The 18899-nt window shown below is 47.8% G+C and overlaps 1 protein-coding gene across 1 annotated transcript; it reads right to left on the reverse strand.

The window, feature by feature from the left end:
- Positions 1–7029: 7029 nt before the first annotated feature.
- PSMC4 (proteasome 26S subunit, ATPase 4) lies at positions 7030–14350 on the reverse strand. Its single transcript, XM_049900303.1, has 11 exons — positions 14266–14350; positions 13290–13388; positions 12992–13178; positions 11336–11482; positions 11146–11255; positions 10950–11043; positions 8207–8374; positions 8046–8122; positions 7753–7921; positions 7465–7520; positions 7030–7277 (listed from the first exon to the last, which is right to left on the reverse strand). The coding sequence occupies exons 1-11, from the start codon at positions 14299–14301 to the stop codon at positions 7164–7166; spliced, it is 1257 nt and encodes a 418-aa protein (XP_049756260.1). The 5' UTR covers positions 14302–14350; the 3' UTR covers positions 7030–7163.
- Between the last annotated feature and the right edge of the window lie 4549 nt (positions 14351–18899).

Raw genomic sequence — 18899 nt, forward strand, 5'->3', positions numbered from 1 at the left:
AAAATGCCACAAACTAGACTTAGAAAATGAAAACACTTCACAGCTAGCCACCGTAGCCTATAAGCTGTCTGACTCAAACAGCAGGCTAGAGAAGCTGAACAGAGCTAAATAAAATCAACTAAAGCTAAATAAAATCAACTTGTTAGGTGCCATCGAGTCGATTCTGACTCATAGCGACCCTATGCACAATGGAACGAAACACCATCCTCACCTGCACCATCCTCACAATCATTGTTAGGTTTGAGCCCATTGTTGCAGCCACTGTGTCAATCCATCTGGTTGAGGGTCTTCCTCTTTTTTGCTGATCCTGTACTTTACCAAGCATGATGTCCTTCTCCAGGGATTGATCCCTCCTAACAATATGTCCAAAGTATGTGAGACGCAGTCTTGCCATCCTTGCTTCCAAGGAGCATTCTGGTTGTTCTTCTTCCAAGAGAACAATCAAGTTATGGCCCTGCAATTACAGCAGTCGCAGACCCAGCCTCAGAATAATTTCCACACACAGAACAGGTTCACCCGACATATGGCTAAGACTGGGTCCAGTAACGTGCCTCTTGTTTGTTACTACTGTAAGAAATCTGGACACTTTAAAACGGAATGTTTAAAGCTAAAAAATAAACTGGGCAACGTAACATCAGATGTAGCCAGAAGCTGATAGAATGAAGGGGCTCCAGGGACAAATCAGGAGCTTTTCTTGTGGTAGGACTGAATTCTCAGGGAGAAACTGCTATTCAAATAAATGAAGAACCATGTAAATTTTTAATTGACACAGGTTCTACCTTTTCTATAATAAACCCCCAAATTTACAAAAGCCCTTGCCCCAGAGTAATAAAACCTCAAGAATCCTGGGGGTTACTAATCAAGAACAGATTTTAACCCATTCCCAGCCTGTTTCTGTCTCTTCAGATCCTATAGAGGACATATGCCCATTTTTATTCAGCTTAGATACTCCAGTAAATTTACTAGGAAGAGATTTGTTACCTAAATGCAATTGCCAAATAAAAATTTCAGAAACAGGAGAAATGATATTGGATTTACTTGAAGCCAATCAACAGACAGACTCTACAATAGAAAATAAGTGAAGAAGCCTATTGCTATTTTACAGGTGCTTAGCCTATGACCCACATAAGCTGTATCCAATTCTACGGAGTATCTTCTGTGCCTGAAAGTTCGTGGGCCACTACTTCTACTGATGTTGGTCAGGTCCTATCAGCTGAACCAATTAAAATTCAAATAGATAGCTCTAAACCCTTACTTAAAATTTCTCAGTACCCTTTAAAACAAGAAGCCAAGGGAGGACTTGTTCCTATAATTCAGAACATTTTGGCTAAAGGCTTAATAGTCCCTTGTACCAGTCCTTGCAACATTGCAGTTTTCCCTGTCAAGAAACTAAACAATTGGGGTGGAGATTTGTATGAGACTTGTGTGCTACCAATGGTATAGTAATCCCAAGATTTCTCATAGTTCCTAACCCTCACCTGCTCCTCCCTAATGATGAGGTTGAAAAAATGTAAGAAACATGGTTACTCCCAGTGCCTCACCTCTGGAATATGGATGGAACCCAACGAGAACTTAGTTCTCCCTAAATCCCCGTAAGCCCCTGTACTAGAGGCATTGCACATGAATACCCATTTGGAAAGAGATACGATAGAGATTTTAAAGAAATACTGGTGGAGCATTTTGATGATGTCACTGAACAAGTGGCTTCCCAATGTTCAACTTGCTCTCAATTTAATCCAGGTAAACCTTATAAAGCTCCATTTAGGAGATATGCCTTGGTATCAGGACCAGTTCTTGAATGGCAGATTGATTTTATCCAACTTCCCCCCTCAAGTGATTACAAGTTTGTATTAGTAATGATTTGTAGATTTTCTCACTGGGTACAAGCTTTCCCTGGTCATTGAGCTACTGCCATGTTTGTGGCTAAGAAACTTCTTGAGAACATTATCCCCACTTGAGGAACCCCAAGGGTCCTTTGTAGTGACAAAGGCACCCATTTTACTGGGCAAATAAGGAAATACGTAAAATCTTCCCCAATTTTCAAAGACTTCATTGTCCTTATCACGCTCAATCCTCTGGTCTAGTTGAAAGAACTAATGGTATAATAAAAACTCAACTAGCCAAACTTTCCAAATCTTTACAAATTGCTTTGGACTGAGGTGCTCCCTCTGGTCCTTTTAAATTTAAGAACTCTGTTTGGACCTCACAGATTGACTGCTCATGAAATTATCACTGGACGGCCGTGATCATTAAGGTTGTGAGTCAACTTGGCTGGGCCATGATTCTCAGTGGTTTGGACGTTATGATGTAGTTTGGCAGTCATATGGTGATGTGATCACCTCCACGATGAGATCTGCTGTGAGTAGCCAATCAGTTGAAAGGGAATTTCCTTGGGGATGTGGCTTTGATCGAATATAAGTGGACTTTCTGGCAAGGCTTGCCAGCTTTTGCTCACTCTGGATCCTGCAGCTGGCTTCTGTTTGTCTGACCTCTGGTTCTTGGGACTTGAGCTAGCCGCTTACCTGCCATCTTGCCTACAGATTTTGGGATTTGTCGATCTTCACAGCCTGTGAGCAAGAGCCCTACTATCTGACCTGCCCATCTTGAGTTTGCCAGCCCCTGTGGCTGCATGAATCAGGAGAAGCCTCTACCCTGACCCATGGACTTGGAACATCCTAGTCTCTACAATTTCGTGAGCCATTTCCCTGATATAAATTTCACTGTATACATTTATATGCTTTACTGGTTTTGCTTCTCTGGAGAACTCAGCCTAAGACAATGGCCAATGGCCCTCCCCTATTGGGTGTCATGCCCTGATTCAAATTTAGTTCATTCCTATTTGTTACAATATTTAAATCTTTGATCTAATATTCTAAAGGATACTTTACACAGTCTAAGGAAGCTTTTGATAATCAAAAGCAAGAAATATCTAAATTAGCTAATGTTCAACCTGGAGATATGTTTACTGGAAAAAACTCCCATTAAAAGATTCTCTCAAACCTCGATGGCAAGGGCTTTACTTGGTCCTTCTCATTAACCCTTGTGCTGCTAAGTTACAGGGAGTTAAGGCTTGGATTCATTTATCCCAACTGAAGAAAGCCCCGACTCCCAGATGGGCAGCTGAATCTTCCAATCTTTGTCCTTTCTCGTCCATGATTAGGGTGTTTTCATTTTCCTTCTTTACCTTCTCTCCCTAATATCTAGTGGCTTGTAGGATTCTTTTTCTTTTTTTTCTTTTGTGTGTTTTGTTCTTGCCATTTTTTTTAAGTAGGGAGAATTTAAAAGGTCAAATATTATAGAAATTATATAACAAAAACCATTCCTGAGGCACCATCAGCCCCTATTTCCCAGTCCACTTTCAAGAGGCACTTTCCATCCCTTTTATTTTTTTTGAAGTTTAATTCTGTATTTCTAAATTATATGTTTTTAAAAAATTCATCTCTTTTTTAAAATCGAGAATTAGCAAATGTAGAGACAAAGGTGGATGAGTGGCTACCACAGGGTAGGAGAGGGGAGCAGGGAGTTACTGCTTTAAAAAAAAAAAAAGAAAATTTTTTTAAAAATTAGGAAAAGGAGAAAAAGTAAAAAAAAAAAAAAATCAGTTTAGACATGATCTGTTACTGAATATGGAAGATGAGGACGTTAAGTCTGTTAACAACCTTCTGTCCTCTCCAGGCTTTTCTCTGAAACTATTCGGCTTTCTCAGAAGGAATCCTCCAGTCTCCTGCCTGGAGCCTCATTTCATCAGCACCCCTGTCCCCCATCCACACACCAGCCCAGCACTGCTGGCTCAGCCTTTCTAAAGGGTAAACCTGTAGTCTTGGGCCAGGCTACAGAAGGGACCTGGGGAGCCCTGGTGGTACAGTTGTGAAGAGCTTGTTTGTCCTGATGGTACAGTGGTTAAAGCGCTTGCCTGCTAACTGAAAGGTTGGTGGTTCGAATCCACTAGCCACTCTGCAGGATGAAGAAGTAGCAGTCTGCCTCTGTAGAGATTACAGCCTTGGGAACCCTGTGGGGCAGTTCTACTCTGTCCTTTAGGGCCGTTATGAGTCAGAATTAACTTGACGCCAATTATTTTTGGTTCAATGTTTATTTACTATATGCGACATTCTACTCTACACAACTCATATGTATGAACTCGGGTTTCTACAGTATGGCCTTTCAGGTAGTCCTATCGCTAGTCCTCACCTTCAGTGGAACTTGGTACCTCTGACTCTGTCTTGGTCATCTAGTGCTGCTGTAACACAAACAACACAAGTGGCTTCAACAAACAATTTATTCTCTCACAGTCTAGGAGGCCAGAAGTCCAAATTGAGGGTGTCAGCTCCAGGGGAAGGTTTTCTCTCTCTGTCAGCTCTGGAGGAAGGTCCTTGTCATCAATCTCTCCCTGCTCTAGGAGCTTCTCCACACAGAAACCTCAGGTCCAAAAGACGCGCTCTGCTCCCAGTGCAGCTTCCTTGGTGGTATGAGGTCCCCATCTCTCTCTGCTCACTTCTCTCTGAGATTGGCTTAAGATACAACCTAATCCCATAGATTGAGTCCTGTCTCATTAACATAACTGCCTCTAATCCTACCTCATTAACATCATAGAGGTAGGATTTACAACACAGGAAAATCACATTAGGTGACAAAATGGTGGACAATCACACAATACTGGGAACCGTGGCCTAGCCAAATTGATGCACATTTTTGGGGGCATAATTCAATCCATAACAGACTCCTAACCCTCTGTGAAGTGGGAATTGCCGCCTCTGGGCTTCCTTTGCTGCCAGCTCGGGTTGGCTACATCAGTAAGCAGGTATCCCTTTGTCTTATAACTTCCAAAACCGTGTTTGTCCCTGTGGGTTTGTCTTACTCTTTTATCTCCTTGTTCTCATTTTAGTGAGGTTTCAGGAAAGGGGACATTAACTTCTCTGTTCAACCTGCCATGCTCAACCAGCAGTCTCCTTTTTATCTATGGAGGAATCACCTCCTTCCCTTCAAGGGCCCCTGATTCCTCCACCATTTTTCCTTATACCTGCACCCCATCTCGTCCCAAATACACAGGGACAATTCACATGTTTGTTCAAGAAACATTAACCTAATGTCTGCCACGTACAGACACTATGGTAGGGGCAGGGGCTTGAATTGTGACCAAGATACGACCCTGCCCATTCTAGGGCAGATTTCAGTCTAGGGAAGGGGACAGGCAAGCGCACGAGAAATTATACAGGATGCAGAAGTGCCAGGAGCCCCTGGGTGGTGCAAATGGTTAACACGCTCGGCTAGTAACTGGAAGGTTGGAGGTCTGAGTACACCCAGAAGCACCTCGGAATAAAGGCCTGGCGGTCTGAAAAATCAGCCACTGAAAACCCTATGGAGCAGATTACCCTGACATACACAGGGTTGCCATGAGTTACTCAACTTGACAGCAACTGGTAGTAAGTGCCAAGATGGTATGTATGTGGTGCCAGGAGAGCACAGACGAAAGGCTGCTAACTTTGGGGGTCAGGGAAGGGTGCCTAGAGAGAGATGTGTCTAAACGGCGACCTCCAAGACTGGGGATTAGTCCAGTGAAGAGGAATGGGCAGTCCAAGCTGTGGGAAAAGCAAGTGCGAAGGCCTAGCGATGGGCATGCCCTTTAGGGACCTGTAAGTAGATCAGCAGTGCCCAGACCCAGAAATGGGGCAAGAGGTGAGCAGGGCCGGGTCACAGAGGGCCGTTCAGCTGCAGCTGAAATGGACCAGAAGGGGATGAACGGTGCATACAGCAAACCTCCATCGGACATAATCGGAAGAGGCCTTTCGGGGATGGCAACTACGGGTACAGCTTTAGCCAGGAAGCAAACCTCACTTTGTGTTGACACAAAAGGGTATGCTGAAGGGAAAGCTTCAGGCAATCAGAAAGCACCAAAAAGGGCTTCGCTAGAAGTCACGTGTAATTCAGGAGAAGTCTTATTTCTTAGGGAAGTTTGCTTTTCAGCAGAAATTACAGCTCTCGAGACACAGAGCAAGACAGAACCCCTCAGTGACATGCCTGAGCCGACATGCACAGGCTGGTGGGCACTGATGTCAGTGAGGATTGTGGCAAACTGTTCACTTAGCAGCCAGCCCCGACCATGCTCCAGCACTCCCGTGTGGAGAACTACCTTCACAGAATCCAGGTATCCTACCCCACCACCGTGTGCTGCTCTGGGGGACCCTGAGGGGTGTCTCTCTGTCCCTGATATTCCCTGAGTGTGAGGAAGGCAGAAATCGTGGGAAATGCAAATGGTCTTCTACCTGTAGGGGATAGAAATGGGGGTGGGGGATGCACGGGGACTTTATTTTGTGGTCCACAGCTTCTGTTTGAGGCTCATTTTTCATCCCTTTCCCCCAAATTTCTGAAGTCACCTGGTTCTTACTCTTTGCCTCTCAGGCTGTGACCCAGGCAAGCACCTCACTCGCTCACCTGTCAGGAGCTCAGGAGGGGCACAGAGGGTGTGTCATGGATTGAATTATGTCCCCCCAAAAATGTGTGTATCAATTTGGCTGGGCCATGATTCCTGGTATGGTGGATTTTCCTGTATGTTGTAAATCCTGCCTCTATGATGTTAACGAGGAAGGATGGGTGGCAGTTGTGTCAGTGAGGCAGGACTCAATCTACAAGATTGGATTTTATCTTGAGACAGTCCCTTCAGATATAAAATAATGAAGCAAGCAGAGAGACGGGGGCGGGGGGACACACTCATACCACCAAGAAAGCAGTGCTGGGAGCAGAGCGCATCTTTGGGACCCAGGGTTCCTGCGCAGAGAAGCTCCTGTTCTGGGGGAAGATTAAGGACAAGGACCTTTCTCCAGAGGAACAGAGAGAGAAAGTCTTCCCCTGGAGCTGACACCCCAAATTTAGACTTCTAGCCTACTAGACTGTGAAAAAAAAGCACTTCTCTTTGTTAAAGCCATCCACTATGGTATTTCTGTTATTAGCAGCACTAGATGACTAAGACAAGGTGCTATTCAGGGCCCAGGCTCTCCAGAGGGGTGAAGCTTCTAAGAAGAAACGAAGCTGGACTCTACTGTGTGTATTTATTGAATAAACCAATCCTGGATGAAGAGAGAAAAGGACCAGGTTTTGGGACCGAGGTACCTGGGGAGGTGAGAGAAGTCCAGACCCCTGTGGCAAGCAGGGGAAATGTGGGGGGAGGGTCACTTGTAAAACTCATGTTCCTGCTCATCCTTCTTGATGACGGTCTTGTATGCTTTCTCGAAGTCCTTCGCCAGAACAATGTACCGGTTCTCTCGGACGGCCAACATTCCACTCTGTTGAGGGGTGAAAGTTAAAATCTACTCCCTCCATTCCCGACCCCTGGTGACGGTGGAGGAAGAGACACACCAAGACCCTGGGGGGCCAGGAGGGAAAGGAAGGATTGCAGCAGAGGGGTGTAAGAGAAGAGGAAGGGTTGTCACACACACCCCACCAGGGATCCAGGGAGAAAACCTAACTCACCTCCTGACAGATGGAGTTGATATCAGCCCCAGAAATTTTATCCGGCCGGGCCACATCTGAAGTGGGTGAGTTAGGGAAACCATTCCCCGTGGAGGTGAATGCCTGGAGCTGGAAGTCATCCATGGGCTATTTCTGTCACCACCACCCCGCCCTGGACTTTGCCCTCCCCGCCCCCCCGCACCATCGGGGTCGTGGTGACAGCAGATGTGGAAATAAAGCTCTCAAAGAAGCCAGGTCTGACCCCCGTTCCCAACCCTGGCCCCTTCCCTCACTTCCAGAACAGGATACAGTCTTCTAAGTCAACCTCCTCAGAGAGATTCATCTTGCTGGTGATAGTGGAGAAAATCAATCTCTTCTGGCGGCGGTCAGGGAGCGGGAATTCAATTTTACGGTCCAGGCGTCCTGGCCGCAGCAGGGCAGGATCCAGGGTGTCTGCTCTGTTTGTGGCCATGATCACCTGGCATCGGGGTGGGCCGGCTCAGACCTTCACCCTCCTTCTCATAATGATACCCGCCACATTCCAGCCCCTCCTCTCTCCAGTTCCTACACCACACCCCCCTTGCCCATCCTGAACCCCGAACCTTGACATTGACGTTCTGGTCAAATCCGTCCATTTGGTTCAGCAGCTCTAGCAGGATTCGCTGCACCTCCCTGTCAGCTGAAGAGAGTTCAGCACGATCAGCCCAGACCATCCTGTACTAAAGCTGGTCGAGACCCCAGTCCCTGTTTGGGCATCACTCACCCCCCGTCTGGGCATCGAATCTCTTGGTGGCGATGGCATCTATCTCATCTATGAAGATGATGGCAGGTGCGTTCTCCTTGGCCAGGCGGAACACATCCCGGACCATGCGAGGGCCCTCGCCCAGGTACTTCTGTACAAACTCTGAGCCCACGACCCGGATAAATGCGGCTAATGGCAGGATAACAAGGGTTATTAACAACGACATTGCTTTCTCTGGGTGACCACTCCAAGTAGCCAGTCATTCTGTCGTGCCCAAGGCCGTGTCCCAGAACCAGCCACCTGCTCGTCTCTCCCAGCGACCCATAGCAACCCAGCAGCCCAAATCATGAATCTTGCCCACAGATGAATTGTTTCTTGGCCCAACATTTAAAAATCGGGATACTGAATACAAAAAAATCTAGATTTCCTCCAGAAAAATCAGTAAAAACAAGATACACCATTCATACACTTTTTAAAATGATGCCAGAGCCAGGGGCCACAGGTTTGCTCACTCTGCAATGGGGTAAAGGTAGGTTTGTCCCAGACCTCTCCTTTTTAGCTTGCTTTTTTTTTTTTTAGATAATTTTTATTGTGCTTTAAGTTTACAAATCAAGCCAGTCTCTCACACAAAAACCCATATACACCTTGCTACACACTCCCAAGTACTCTCCCCTTAATTAACTTGCTTCTTAAAGTTTAACTTGTTTCTTAATGGGCTGATACGGCTTTGTACTACACTAAGCATGTCTCCAAACCTGCTCCTCTGTGCACTTCAGAGAAGGGAGCACGCCTCCAAAACTGCTCCTCCATGCACCTCAGAGAAGGTGCAACTGAGTCAATTCCGACTCATAGCAACCCTATAGGTCACCTAACTGCCCCACAGGGTTTCCAAGGAGCGGCTGGTGGATTTGAACTGCTAACCTTTTGGTTACTAGTGGAGCTCTTAACCACTGCACCACCAGGGCTTTACAAACAGCATTACAGTGGCTTTCAGATATTCTGTCTGAAATATACAATAAGAAACACACTTACAAATAATCACAAGCACACAGACTTGTGTGTATGTGTGTGAAACAAATTTCACAAAACAATACTAATTCGCATTATGTGGGATGTACTTTGACATCTTCAATTTCATTTTTTAAATGCTGGCTGCAGATTTAAATTTGAATTCATAATTACCCACCTGTCATGGACTGAATTATGTACCCCCCACCAAAATACCTGTCAACTTGGCTAGATTGTGATTCCCAGTATTGTGTGACTGTCTACCATTTTGTCATCTAATATGATTTTCCTATGCGTTGTAAATTCTACCTCTACGATGTTAATGAGGTGGGATTAAAGGCACTTATGTTAATGAGGCACAGCTCAATCTACAAGATTAGGTTGTATCTTAAGTCAATCTCTTTCGAGATACAAAAGAGAGAAGGGAGCAGAGAGACGTAGGGACCTCATGCCGCCAAGAAACAAGCCAGGAGGATAGCATGTCCTTTGGACCTAGGGTCCCTGTGCTGAGAAGCTCCTCGACCTGGGAAAATTGACAAGGACCTTCCCCCAGAGCCAACAGAGAGAGAAGGCCTTCACCAGGAGCCGGCACCCTGAATTTGGTCTTCTAGCCTCCTAGACTTTGAGAGAATAAATTTCTCTTCGTTAAAACCATCCACTTGAGCAGAGGCGGGGGTTTGGGGACTACGGCTTCAGGGGACACCTAAGTCAATTGGCAAAATAAATTCTGTTAAGAACATTCTGCATCCCACTTTGAAGAGTGGGTCTTAAATGCTAGCAAGCAGCCATCTAAGATGCATCAATGAGTCTCAACCCACCTGGATCAAAGAAGAATGAAGAACACCAAGGTCATAAGGTAATTATGAACCCAAGAGACAGAAAGGGCTACATGAACTAGAGACTACATCATCCTGAGACCAGAAGAACTAGATGGTGCCTGGCCACAACCGATGACTGCCCTGACAGGGAGCAAAAGAGAGAACCCCTGAGGGAGCAGGAGAACGAACAGTACGATGCAGACCCCAAATTCTCATAAAAAGACCAGACTTAATGGTCTGACTAAGACTAGAAGAATCCCGGTGGTCATGGCTCCCAAACCTTCTGTTGGCCCAGGACAGGAACCATTCCCGAAGCCAACTCATCAGACATGGATTGGACTGGACAATGGGTTGGAAAGAGATGCTGATGAGGAGTGAGCTACTTGCATCAGGTGGACACTTGAGAATATGGTGGCATCTCCTGTCTGGAGGGGGGATGGGAGGGTAGAGAGGGTTAGAAACTGGCAAAACGGTCATGAAAGGAGAGACTGGAAGGAGGGAGCAGACTGACTCATTAGGGGGAGATTAAGTGGGAGTATGTAGTAAGGTGTACATAAGTTTATATCTGAGAGAATGACTTGATTTGTAAACTGTCACTTAAAGCACAATAAAAATTATATCAAAAAAAAAAAAAAACCATCCACTTGTGGTATTCGTTATAGTAGCACTAGGTAACTAAGACACCACCACAGGAAATATACTGCATTGTTTCATTAATTCCTCACAATTACCCTGTAAAGTGAGATTTTCTAATTAGCTGAGGAAACTGAGGCACCAGGAGGTGAAGTCACCTGTCCATGGTTGTAGAGCTGGTAACAGGTTTGAACCTAGAGCTTGTGTTCTTAATCACGGTGCCACTGCACTTCCTGAGGGTGAGAGCAGGGAGCGGGGTCAGAAGAGCCAAGATCAGAGCATGGGGGGAGGTGTGAGACACTCACCTGTCGTGTGATGCGCCACAGCCTTTGCCAACATGGTCTTCCCACAGCCGGGTGGGCCATACATGAGGACACCTCGAGGAGGATCAATGCCTATCTGAAACCCCGAGGCAGGAGAAAGAAGGGTGAGCCAGGGAGTTGTGCCACCAATCACAGGCCTGGTAGTGCCTCTTGCTTCCCTGCCACCTCCTCTCCTCACCTGCTTGTAGAGCTCGAAGTGGGTGAGCGGGAGCTCCACAGCCTCACGCACTTCCTGCTTCTGGATGTCCATGCCCCCAATGTCTGCATACATCACGTCTGGCTTCTGGTCTGGTGGGAAAGCAGAGCTGGAGCTCCCAGCCTGGGCCCTGGGGTCTATGGGCCTCCCTGGCCCCGGGCTCCCCCCTCACCTGAGGTAAGCATCATGATGCTGCTGTCGGCCTCGGGAGGCAGCACGTCCACCAGGGCATTGCTGTGCTTGTGGAGGGCCACTGAGGCGTTGGGCTTGAGCAGCTCCCGGTCGATGGTGCTCAGGATGCGCACGTAGTAGTTGGAGCCTTTGGGAGGGGGCAGGATGGGAGACGGAAAGTGAAAGGTGCCAGTCCCTCGAAGCCACTCCCTCCTCCTCATCTCTCTCACTAAGACCCTGACTGACCCCCTCCTGGCCTCCAGACTTGCCTTTTCTAGTCTGCCCCATATTCACACCCATGGTGTCCTTGTCCATCTGTAGCCCTGACTCTCCTGAGCTCCTGTCCCGGGTGGCCAGCCGCCTCCTTGAATACCTCCCCTGGATGTCTTCTGGGCACCTCTCACTCACTGTGTCTCAAAGTGATGCTAGTGGTGTCCCCCAAACTGTGCTCCTCCCCCTGGATCTGTCTCAGGGGAGTCCCCCCACCCCCCAGCCAGAGCCCCAGGCCTCATCCTGGACCTTTGCCCTGTCCCTCCACAGACCATTAGTCCCACAACCTTCCTCCCAGCCTCCTGAATGTTTCTCCAATCAGTCGCTCCTCTCCTCCCCGTGGTCTCTGCCTTGGTTCAGCCCTGTCCTCTACCATCTGGGTCCCTGCACCACACTCCTCCCTGCTCTCCCAGCCTCCAGCCTCACCCCCTCCAATCCGCCTTCTACACGTACACATTTCCTTCCAGCCTCCATCTCTCTCCTGATCTTCAGACCTGACTGTCCCGCAGCCTCCAGGACACCTCCCCGAGTGTCCTAATTATCCTCACTGTCTCCCTCCATACCTACTCTGCCCATGTTACCATCTCAGGGATAGACCCCCTGACCCCCTAAGTCTCAGAGATCAAAGATAGGGGCCTGGATACCTCTCTCCCCTCACTTCCCATCAGTCTAATTCCAGGCACAATCACACCCTTCTCCCCAACCATTACAAGAACGTGGCTTAGTCCAGGAGAACAGAGGCCAGAAGCAAGAAAAGACACCTGAGACAATGGCCATCACAGAGGCAGGGCCTGGACCTACCCTGATAACAACAGCTGCTACATACAGAGTCCTTACCAAGGCTCAGGCCCTACGATGAATGCTTTATGTGCGCAATCTCATTTAGTCCTCTGGACAACCCTAGGAGGCCAGTGTAGTCAAGGCCTCATGAAGAAAGTGAGACCCAGTGACAGACAGTGTCTTACCCAAAACCCACAACCAGTAAGTGGCTGTGTCCGATTTCAGAGCCCAATATTAACACCCCACCAACGTTCTCAAATGATAGGTAGCAGTTTGTCATGAAATCGATTTAGAGGCCTATGACTAGAATTTTGTTGAAAACAAAACAGACTAGAGCAGAATAAAAAACATATCTGAGCATGTCACTTATCAACCCACATAGTAAGGGTAAACATCTTCTGGGGAAACTTTTCAGTTACATAGATACAGACACACGAATAATATAAAATATATTTATACCTTTGGATCAGACTCAAAATGCTCTGAAAAACACCATTACACCCCTGCCTTGTTTGCTTCTGTGAGATCCTAGCACACTTCCCGGCACATGGCAGGAAACGGTTGTTGAATGAACTGAGCGCCCCCTGCCCGCGCCCGCCACACACACCTGTGGTGGAGCCCACGATGGCTGTATTCTGATCCACAGCTTCCAGAAACTGCCCGATGACCAGGGGGATGCTCTGGATTCGCTTCACCTCCTCCTGGGCGTGGAGGAATTCCTTCTTCAGATTCTTTTGCTCATCCTTGATGTACTCCTCTTGCACCTCCAGGAACTCCAGCTCTTGCTGCAGCTTCTGTGAGCAGAGTGGGGAGAGATGGGGGATGGCTCTAGGCCTTGGGCCAGGAAGTGGTGGGAGCGTGGGATGCTGGGTCCTGTGTGGAGTCTGGGTTGGGGGTGAATGTACCTTGTAGCGGCTGTACAGGTCCTCCAGGTCCTCAGGCTCAGGCCCCAGGAAGGACAGGCCAGTCTGGGGCCGGGATACAGACAGTGCTGGGATCTCATCCTAGACCAAGGGGTAAAACCAGGCTGGAAGAGGGTGTCCTCATGAACCCATCTAGAAGCCCCTCCCCACTTCAGCATATAAAATCGTTCAGCCCCTAGCTGGCTCCTGACCATATTCACCTCCTCTAAATAGATCCCTGAAACCTCTCAGGCTCCTAAATAGGCCCCTGATGTCACCCAGTCCCCAAACGGCCCCGTACCTCAGCTAGCCCCACAAACAGATCTTTTGCTATCATATGCTACTCATAACATGTCCCCAGTGTCACCCAACCCCCAACTAGGACCTGTTATATCAACTCCTCAGCAGACCTCCCAGCCACCCGGCCCCTCTCCACAAACTCCTAATGTTACATGATTCTCCGTATAGGCTGTTAATGTCACGAAGCCTTCAAACAACCCTAGTATTACCCAGTTTCCCCCCAAAGCTCCCTTACGTTGCACAACCCCAGCTCACATCAGGTCCTTGATGTCATCCAGCCCCCAAACATCATTCGGCCTAGCCCTAGGATTTACTTAGCCCCCCCGTCACCATTCGTCCCCCCATCTGGGTCCCACACTGCACTCACCACCCAACCCGACTCCCGCCGAGCCCCCGATCTCACTAAGCTTCCCAGCCAGGTCTCGTAATCATTCAGTCTCCAAAGAACCTCTGCCGTCATTCAATCCTCCAGCGCCGCCTTCTGAGCCTCGCCGCCCTCCTACCACCACTCGGCTCCCCAGACAGGCCTCCGGAAGACACAAGGCTCTCCACCGAGGCCTCTGAAGTCACCCAGACCCGGGCCGGGATCCTCGAAGTCACGCGGACCTCCACTCAGGCCCGCCTTCGCCCTATCCCCGCGAGCCCGGCCCAGACTAAAAAGCCCAAGTCCCCACCAGACCTGAGCCTTCTCCACCAAGATGCCTATCTCCTCCATAGTGACCAAGCCGGCCGCTGTGTGGCCCGGCCTGATCCAGTCACCGCTTCCGATGACGCAACCGGAAGTCTGGCGTCGGAGGCTCCTGGGAAACATAGTTCAAGCCGCCGCTGAGGGGAGGGAGCGAAGGGAAGACCTCGTCCTAGGCTCCGCCCCCAACATCAGCTCGGGCGCCTTTTGAAACCCGCGGGCCGCGGGGCGTTGCGCGTGCGCAGTAGCACACCGCGCTGCCGTGTAGCCGGGCAGCGGGTGGCTCTGGCCTTCTAGCCGGCAGGTGGCGTGGCCCCATTGCTCTTTTACCGAGAAAATTGTCAGGGATGTGTTTTTTCTTTTCCCCCAGCGGGTCTCCTCGTGTGCAACGCCCGAGGATTGACCCCCGCGCGGGGGCAGGAGTGCCCGGGCTGCCCTGAGAATGACGCTGAACCGGGCTGCACCCCTGGGGTGCGCAGCTGCCAACCTGCGTTGCACTTAGCAGCGAAGAACCTGTGCCAGGCCCTGCCCTTTAGCCTTACATGCATCGTTTCATTGAATCTCACCGAAAAAAAAAAAAAAAAACCGGTCGCCGTCAGTAGATTTCATTCATAGCACCCTATAGGACAGAGTAGAACTGCCCCCATAGGGTTTCCAGGGCTGTAATCTTTGCCGAAGCAGACTGCCACATCTTTCTCCCGAGGAGCGACTGGTGGGTTTGAACCGCCAACCTTCCCGTTAGAAGCTGAGCGCTTTAACCACTGCACCACCAGGTTTCCTCCATTGAATCTTGACAGGTATTATATTCCCTGTTTTGCCCAGGGCCGGACAGTGTTTCGTTTTGTTGTACATGGGGTCACTATGAGTCCAAACGGACTCGACAGCACCTAACATTTTATACAGAAGGAAACAGGCTCAGAGCCGTGAAGCCACTTGCCACAGTTGAAGGAGCCCAGAGGGCCATTTGGAGCCCAGATCTGTCTGACCCCAAAAGCCTGTGCTCCTGGCCCCAGGGATACACTGCTACCCATCACAACAGCTACAATACTTGTTTTTTTTTTTTTTTTTTTTGTGGTAAATATATATGTAACAATTCGCCTGCCTTTTGAATATTATTCAAATGTGTACAATTCAGTGACCATCACCACTGTAGGTTTTCAGTTTTTCACATCACCCTGAATGGAAGTTTAGTGTCCCCTTAAGCACTGAGAAGTCAACTTTTTATGGGGTGAAAATACAAACAAGTGCACAGACATTACAGTATAGCTCAGCGAATTTACACAAAGGGAAAACACCTGTATAACCAATACCCAAATCAAGAAACCAACATATTAGCGGCCCCGCAAAACCCTGAGTGCTCCCTTTCTGCCACTCTTTCCTGCCCTATAAACGCTATGGCTTATCTGACTTCTAACATCATGGGCTATTTCGTCTGTTTTTGAACTCTTGTCTGTGTACCTGTACAGTTGGTGCTGTGCATTTGACTTCTTTACTCCTGTTTGTGAGATTCATTCATGTGTGTAGCAATTGTTCTTTCATTTTCATTTCTGTATGAAATTCTGTATGGTTGTGCGAGTGTGCCTCAAGCTAGCTATTTTGCAATTTGGGGCTATACCAAAAAACAAAACCAAATGAGTTGCTGTCAGGACTCATAGTGACCCTATAGGACAGAATAAAACTGCACCATAGGGTTTCCAAGGAGCACCTGGTAGATTTGAACTGCCAGCCTTTTGGTTAGCAGCCATAGCTCTTAACCACTACAAGATTAGGTTGTGTGTTGAGTCAACCTCTTTTGAGATATAAAACAGAGAAGCAAGCAGAGAGACAGGGAAACCTCATTACCACCAAGCAAGAAGAGGCAGGAGCGTGTGTCCTTTGGACCCAGGGGCCCCACGCTGAGAACCTCCTAGACCAGGGGAAGATTGAGGACAAAGACCTTTCCCCAGAGCCAACAGAGAGAGAAAGCCTTCCCCTGGAGCTGGCGCCCTGAATTGGAACTTCTAGCCTCCTAGACTGTGAGAGAATGAATTTCTTTGTTAAAGCCATCCACTTGTGGTATTTCTGTTATAGCAGCACTAGATGACTGGGACAAGGTCCCAGTATTTTAATTCCACAAAAAAAGGAAAACAGTAACAACAACAAATCCTTCCCTTTTTTCTCTTCACTGTGAATTTAGGTCTTCTAGATCTCCACCTAACACCACAAATGATCCTAGATTTCTGCTGGAGACTTAAAACCTACTGCTTGAAATGGAATCCAATCTCTTCCCCTTGCCTCTTGTTTCCCGTCCTCTCAGTTTCCAGTCTGAAGACTTGAACCTATCTGAGAGCTTTGACCAAGCCCAGTCCAACTATCACATTCTCTCTGTTCCCTTTGGCAATGATAAATGCATGTTCCCCTTTGGAGTTTTTTTGGATAATGATAAATAACCATTTTGCTGACTTTAAGCATTTTACCTCATTATCTTTCACTTTTTGTTTTTAGTAAGAATTCTTGCTTGTCCTCAGGATTTACTCCTCACAACAACCTTAGGAAGTAGATAATAAATGTAACCAACATTTATACAAAGCCCTTCCCTTGTGCCAAGAAATCTTTAGTTCTTTATATGTGTCGTTTGGTGTCATCTCCAGAGTGCTTTGAAGCAGGAACTGTTGTCTTACTTCCTGCTTTCTGAGGTCCCACGTAAGGAATCAGGCTCAGAGAAGTGAAGTCATTTACCCCAGGTCACATACCAAGTAAAGGGTAGAGCTGGCATTTGAATCCAGAGCCTGAGCTCTCAACCGGATGTGATAGTTATTTTGAATCTGCAGACATGTAAGCCTGTTGTTCTCAAGGAGGTTGGGGACACTGAGTCATTTCGGGGAGTTTTTCAAGCTAGACTCCCCTTTACCCATACCTGTCATTATGACCCACTACCCATCTGTCAAAGGAACCCTGGTGCCGCAATCGTTAAGCACTTGGCTGCTAACCGAAAGGTCAGAAGTTGGAACCCACCAGCTCCTCCATGGGAGAAAAGATTTGGCAATCTGCTCCCATGAAGATTACAGCCTAAGAAACCCTATGGGGCAGATCTACTGTGTCCTACAGGGTTGCTATGAGTCAGAATCAACTCAATGGCATCTAACAACAACAACCCACCTGTCAGTTTGTTGTACTGTGGTGGCTTGTGTGTTGCTATGATGCTGGAAGCTGTGCCAACGGCATTTCAAATATAAGCAAGGTCACCGATAGTGACAGACTAAAACAGACTAGGAAGAAAGGCCTGGTCATCCACTTCCAAAAATCAGCCAATGAAAACCTTACGGATCACAACAGAACTTTGTCTGATGCAGTGCTGGAAGGTACAAACATACCATCAATTATGAAGATGGCGCAGGACCAGGCAGTGCTTCATTCTGTTATACACAGGTCGCCATGAGTTGGAGGTGACTCGACAGCAACCACCAAGAACAACATCATTATGACAGTTAACCCCCACCCATTTGTTAAGTACCACCCTCTAGACCATTTAGTAGAGAGCAAATTTGAGCAAGGAGTAGCCCACTGGACTGTGTTGTTGTTGTTAGGTGCGGTCGAATCTGTTCTGGCTCATAGGGATCCTATGCCCAGGAGAAACACTGCCTGGTCCTGCGCCATGCTCACAATCATTGTTATGCTTGAGCTTATTGTTGCAGCCACTGTGTCAGTCCACCTCATTAAGGGTCTTCCTCTTTTCCACTGACCCTGTACTCTGCCAAGCATGATGTCCTTCTCCAGGGACTCATCCCTCCTGACATGTCCAAAGTAGGTAAGATGCAGTCTCGCCGTCCTTGCTTCTAAGGAGCATTCTAGTTGTACTTCACCCAAGCAGAGGCTAAAGTTGATCTCTCCTGGCTCAAACCCAGGGCTTTACTGCTCTCAACTATACTGCCTTCTATAAAAAGTCCTGAGCAGACCCTGTTCTGTGTGATTGTGTTCCCAGATACAGATCTTTAGGGCCCTCGATGAGGCCTGAGTGCATATAGGAGCCAAGAGACGAGTAAGTAAAGACAGCTGGGCTAAAAAATAAAAACCAAACCCATTGCCGTCAAGTCAATTCTGACTCACAGCGACCCTATAGGACAGAGTAGAACTGTCTCATAGGGTTTCCAAAGAGCTCCAGTGGATTTGAACTGTTGATCTCTTGGTTGGCAATCGAACTCTTAGCCACTGCACCACCAGGGGTCCACACACCTGGGCTGGCAGGCAACACATTCCTCATTACAAGGGGCAGCTGAAACTCAGCCATGATAGCTATGGCAGAATATGAACTCAGTGTTGCCAAATCTGAGGTGTCAAGAGAAGTCAGAAATCCAGATTTTCAAATCGAATCCAGGTTTCAAGTTTTAGATCTTGATAATAGAATTAAAAAAAAATTAAAGAACACCATGTGGGCCAAATGAGTGAAACATATCTGTGGACTGGATGCAGCAGACAGATGGCCATATGTTGATCCCCGGTCTAGGCTCACCCTCTCACCTTGTGCTGCTATCAAAGGCTCAGAGATGAAGAGTTTTACTCAACCCCAGCATGGAGGTTCAAGGAAGTGTTTGAACTACTCAGAAGGCAGCAAACATGTGAGGTAAAGTATGCTTAAGGATTAAACTCAG

Source organism: Elephas maximus, chromosome 11 (genome assembly GCF_024166365.1).
Source record: "Elephas maximus indicus isolate mEleMax1 chromosome 11, mEleMax1 primary haplotype, whole genome shotgun sequence".
Lineage (NCBI taxonomy): Eukaryota > Metazoa > Chordata > Mammalia > Proboscidea > Elephantidae > Elephas > Elephas maximus.

Excerpts from the sequence above, each read along its gene's own strand:
- PSMC4 (XM_049900303.1), bottom strand. The coding sequence starts at position 14,301 with ATGGAGGAGATAGGCATCTTGGTGGAGAAGGCTCAG. Across the intron at positions 11,044-11,145 it reads ACTTCGAGCTCTACAAGCAG|ATAGGCATTGATCCTCCTCG; the intron begins GTGAGGAGAGGA and ends TCGGGGTTTCAG. Across the intron at positions 7,278-7,464 it reads TCAACTCCATCTGTCAGGAG|AGTGGAATGTTGGCCGTCCG; the intron begins GTGAGTTAGGTT and ends ACCCCTCAACAG.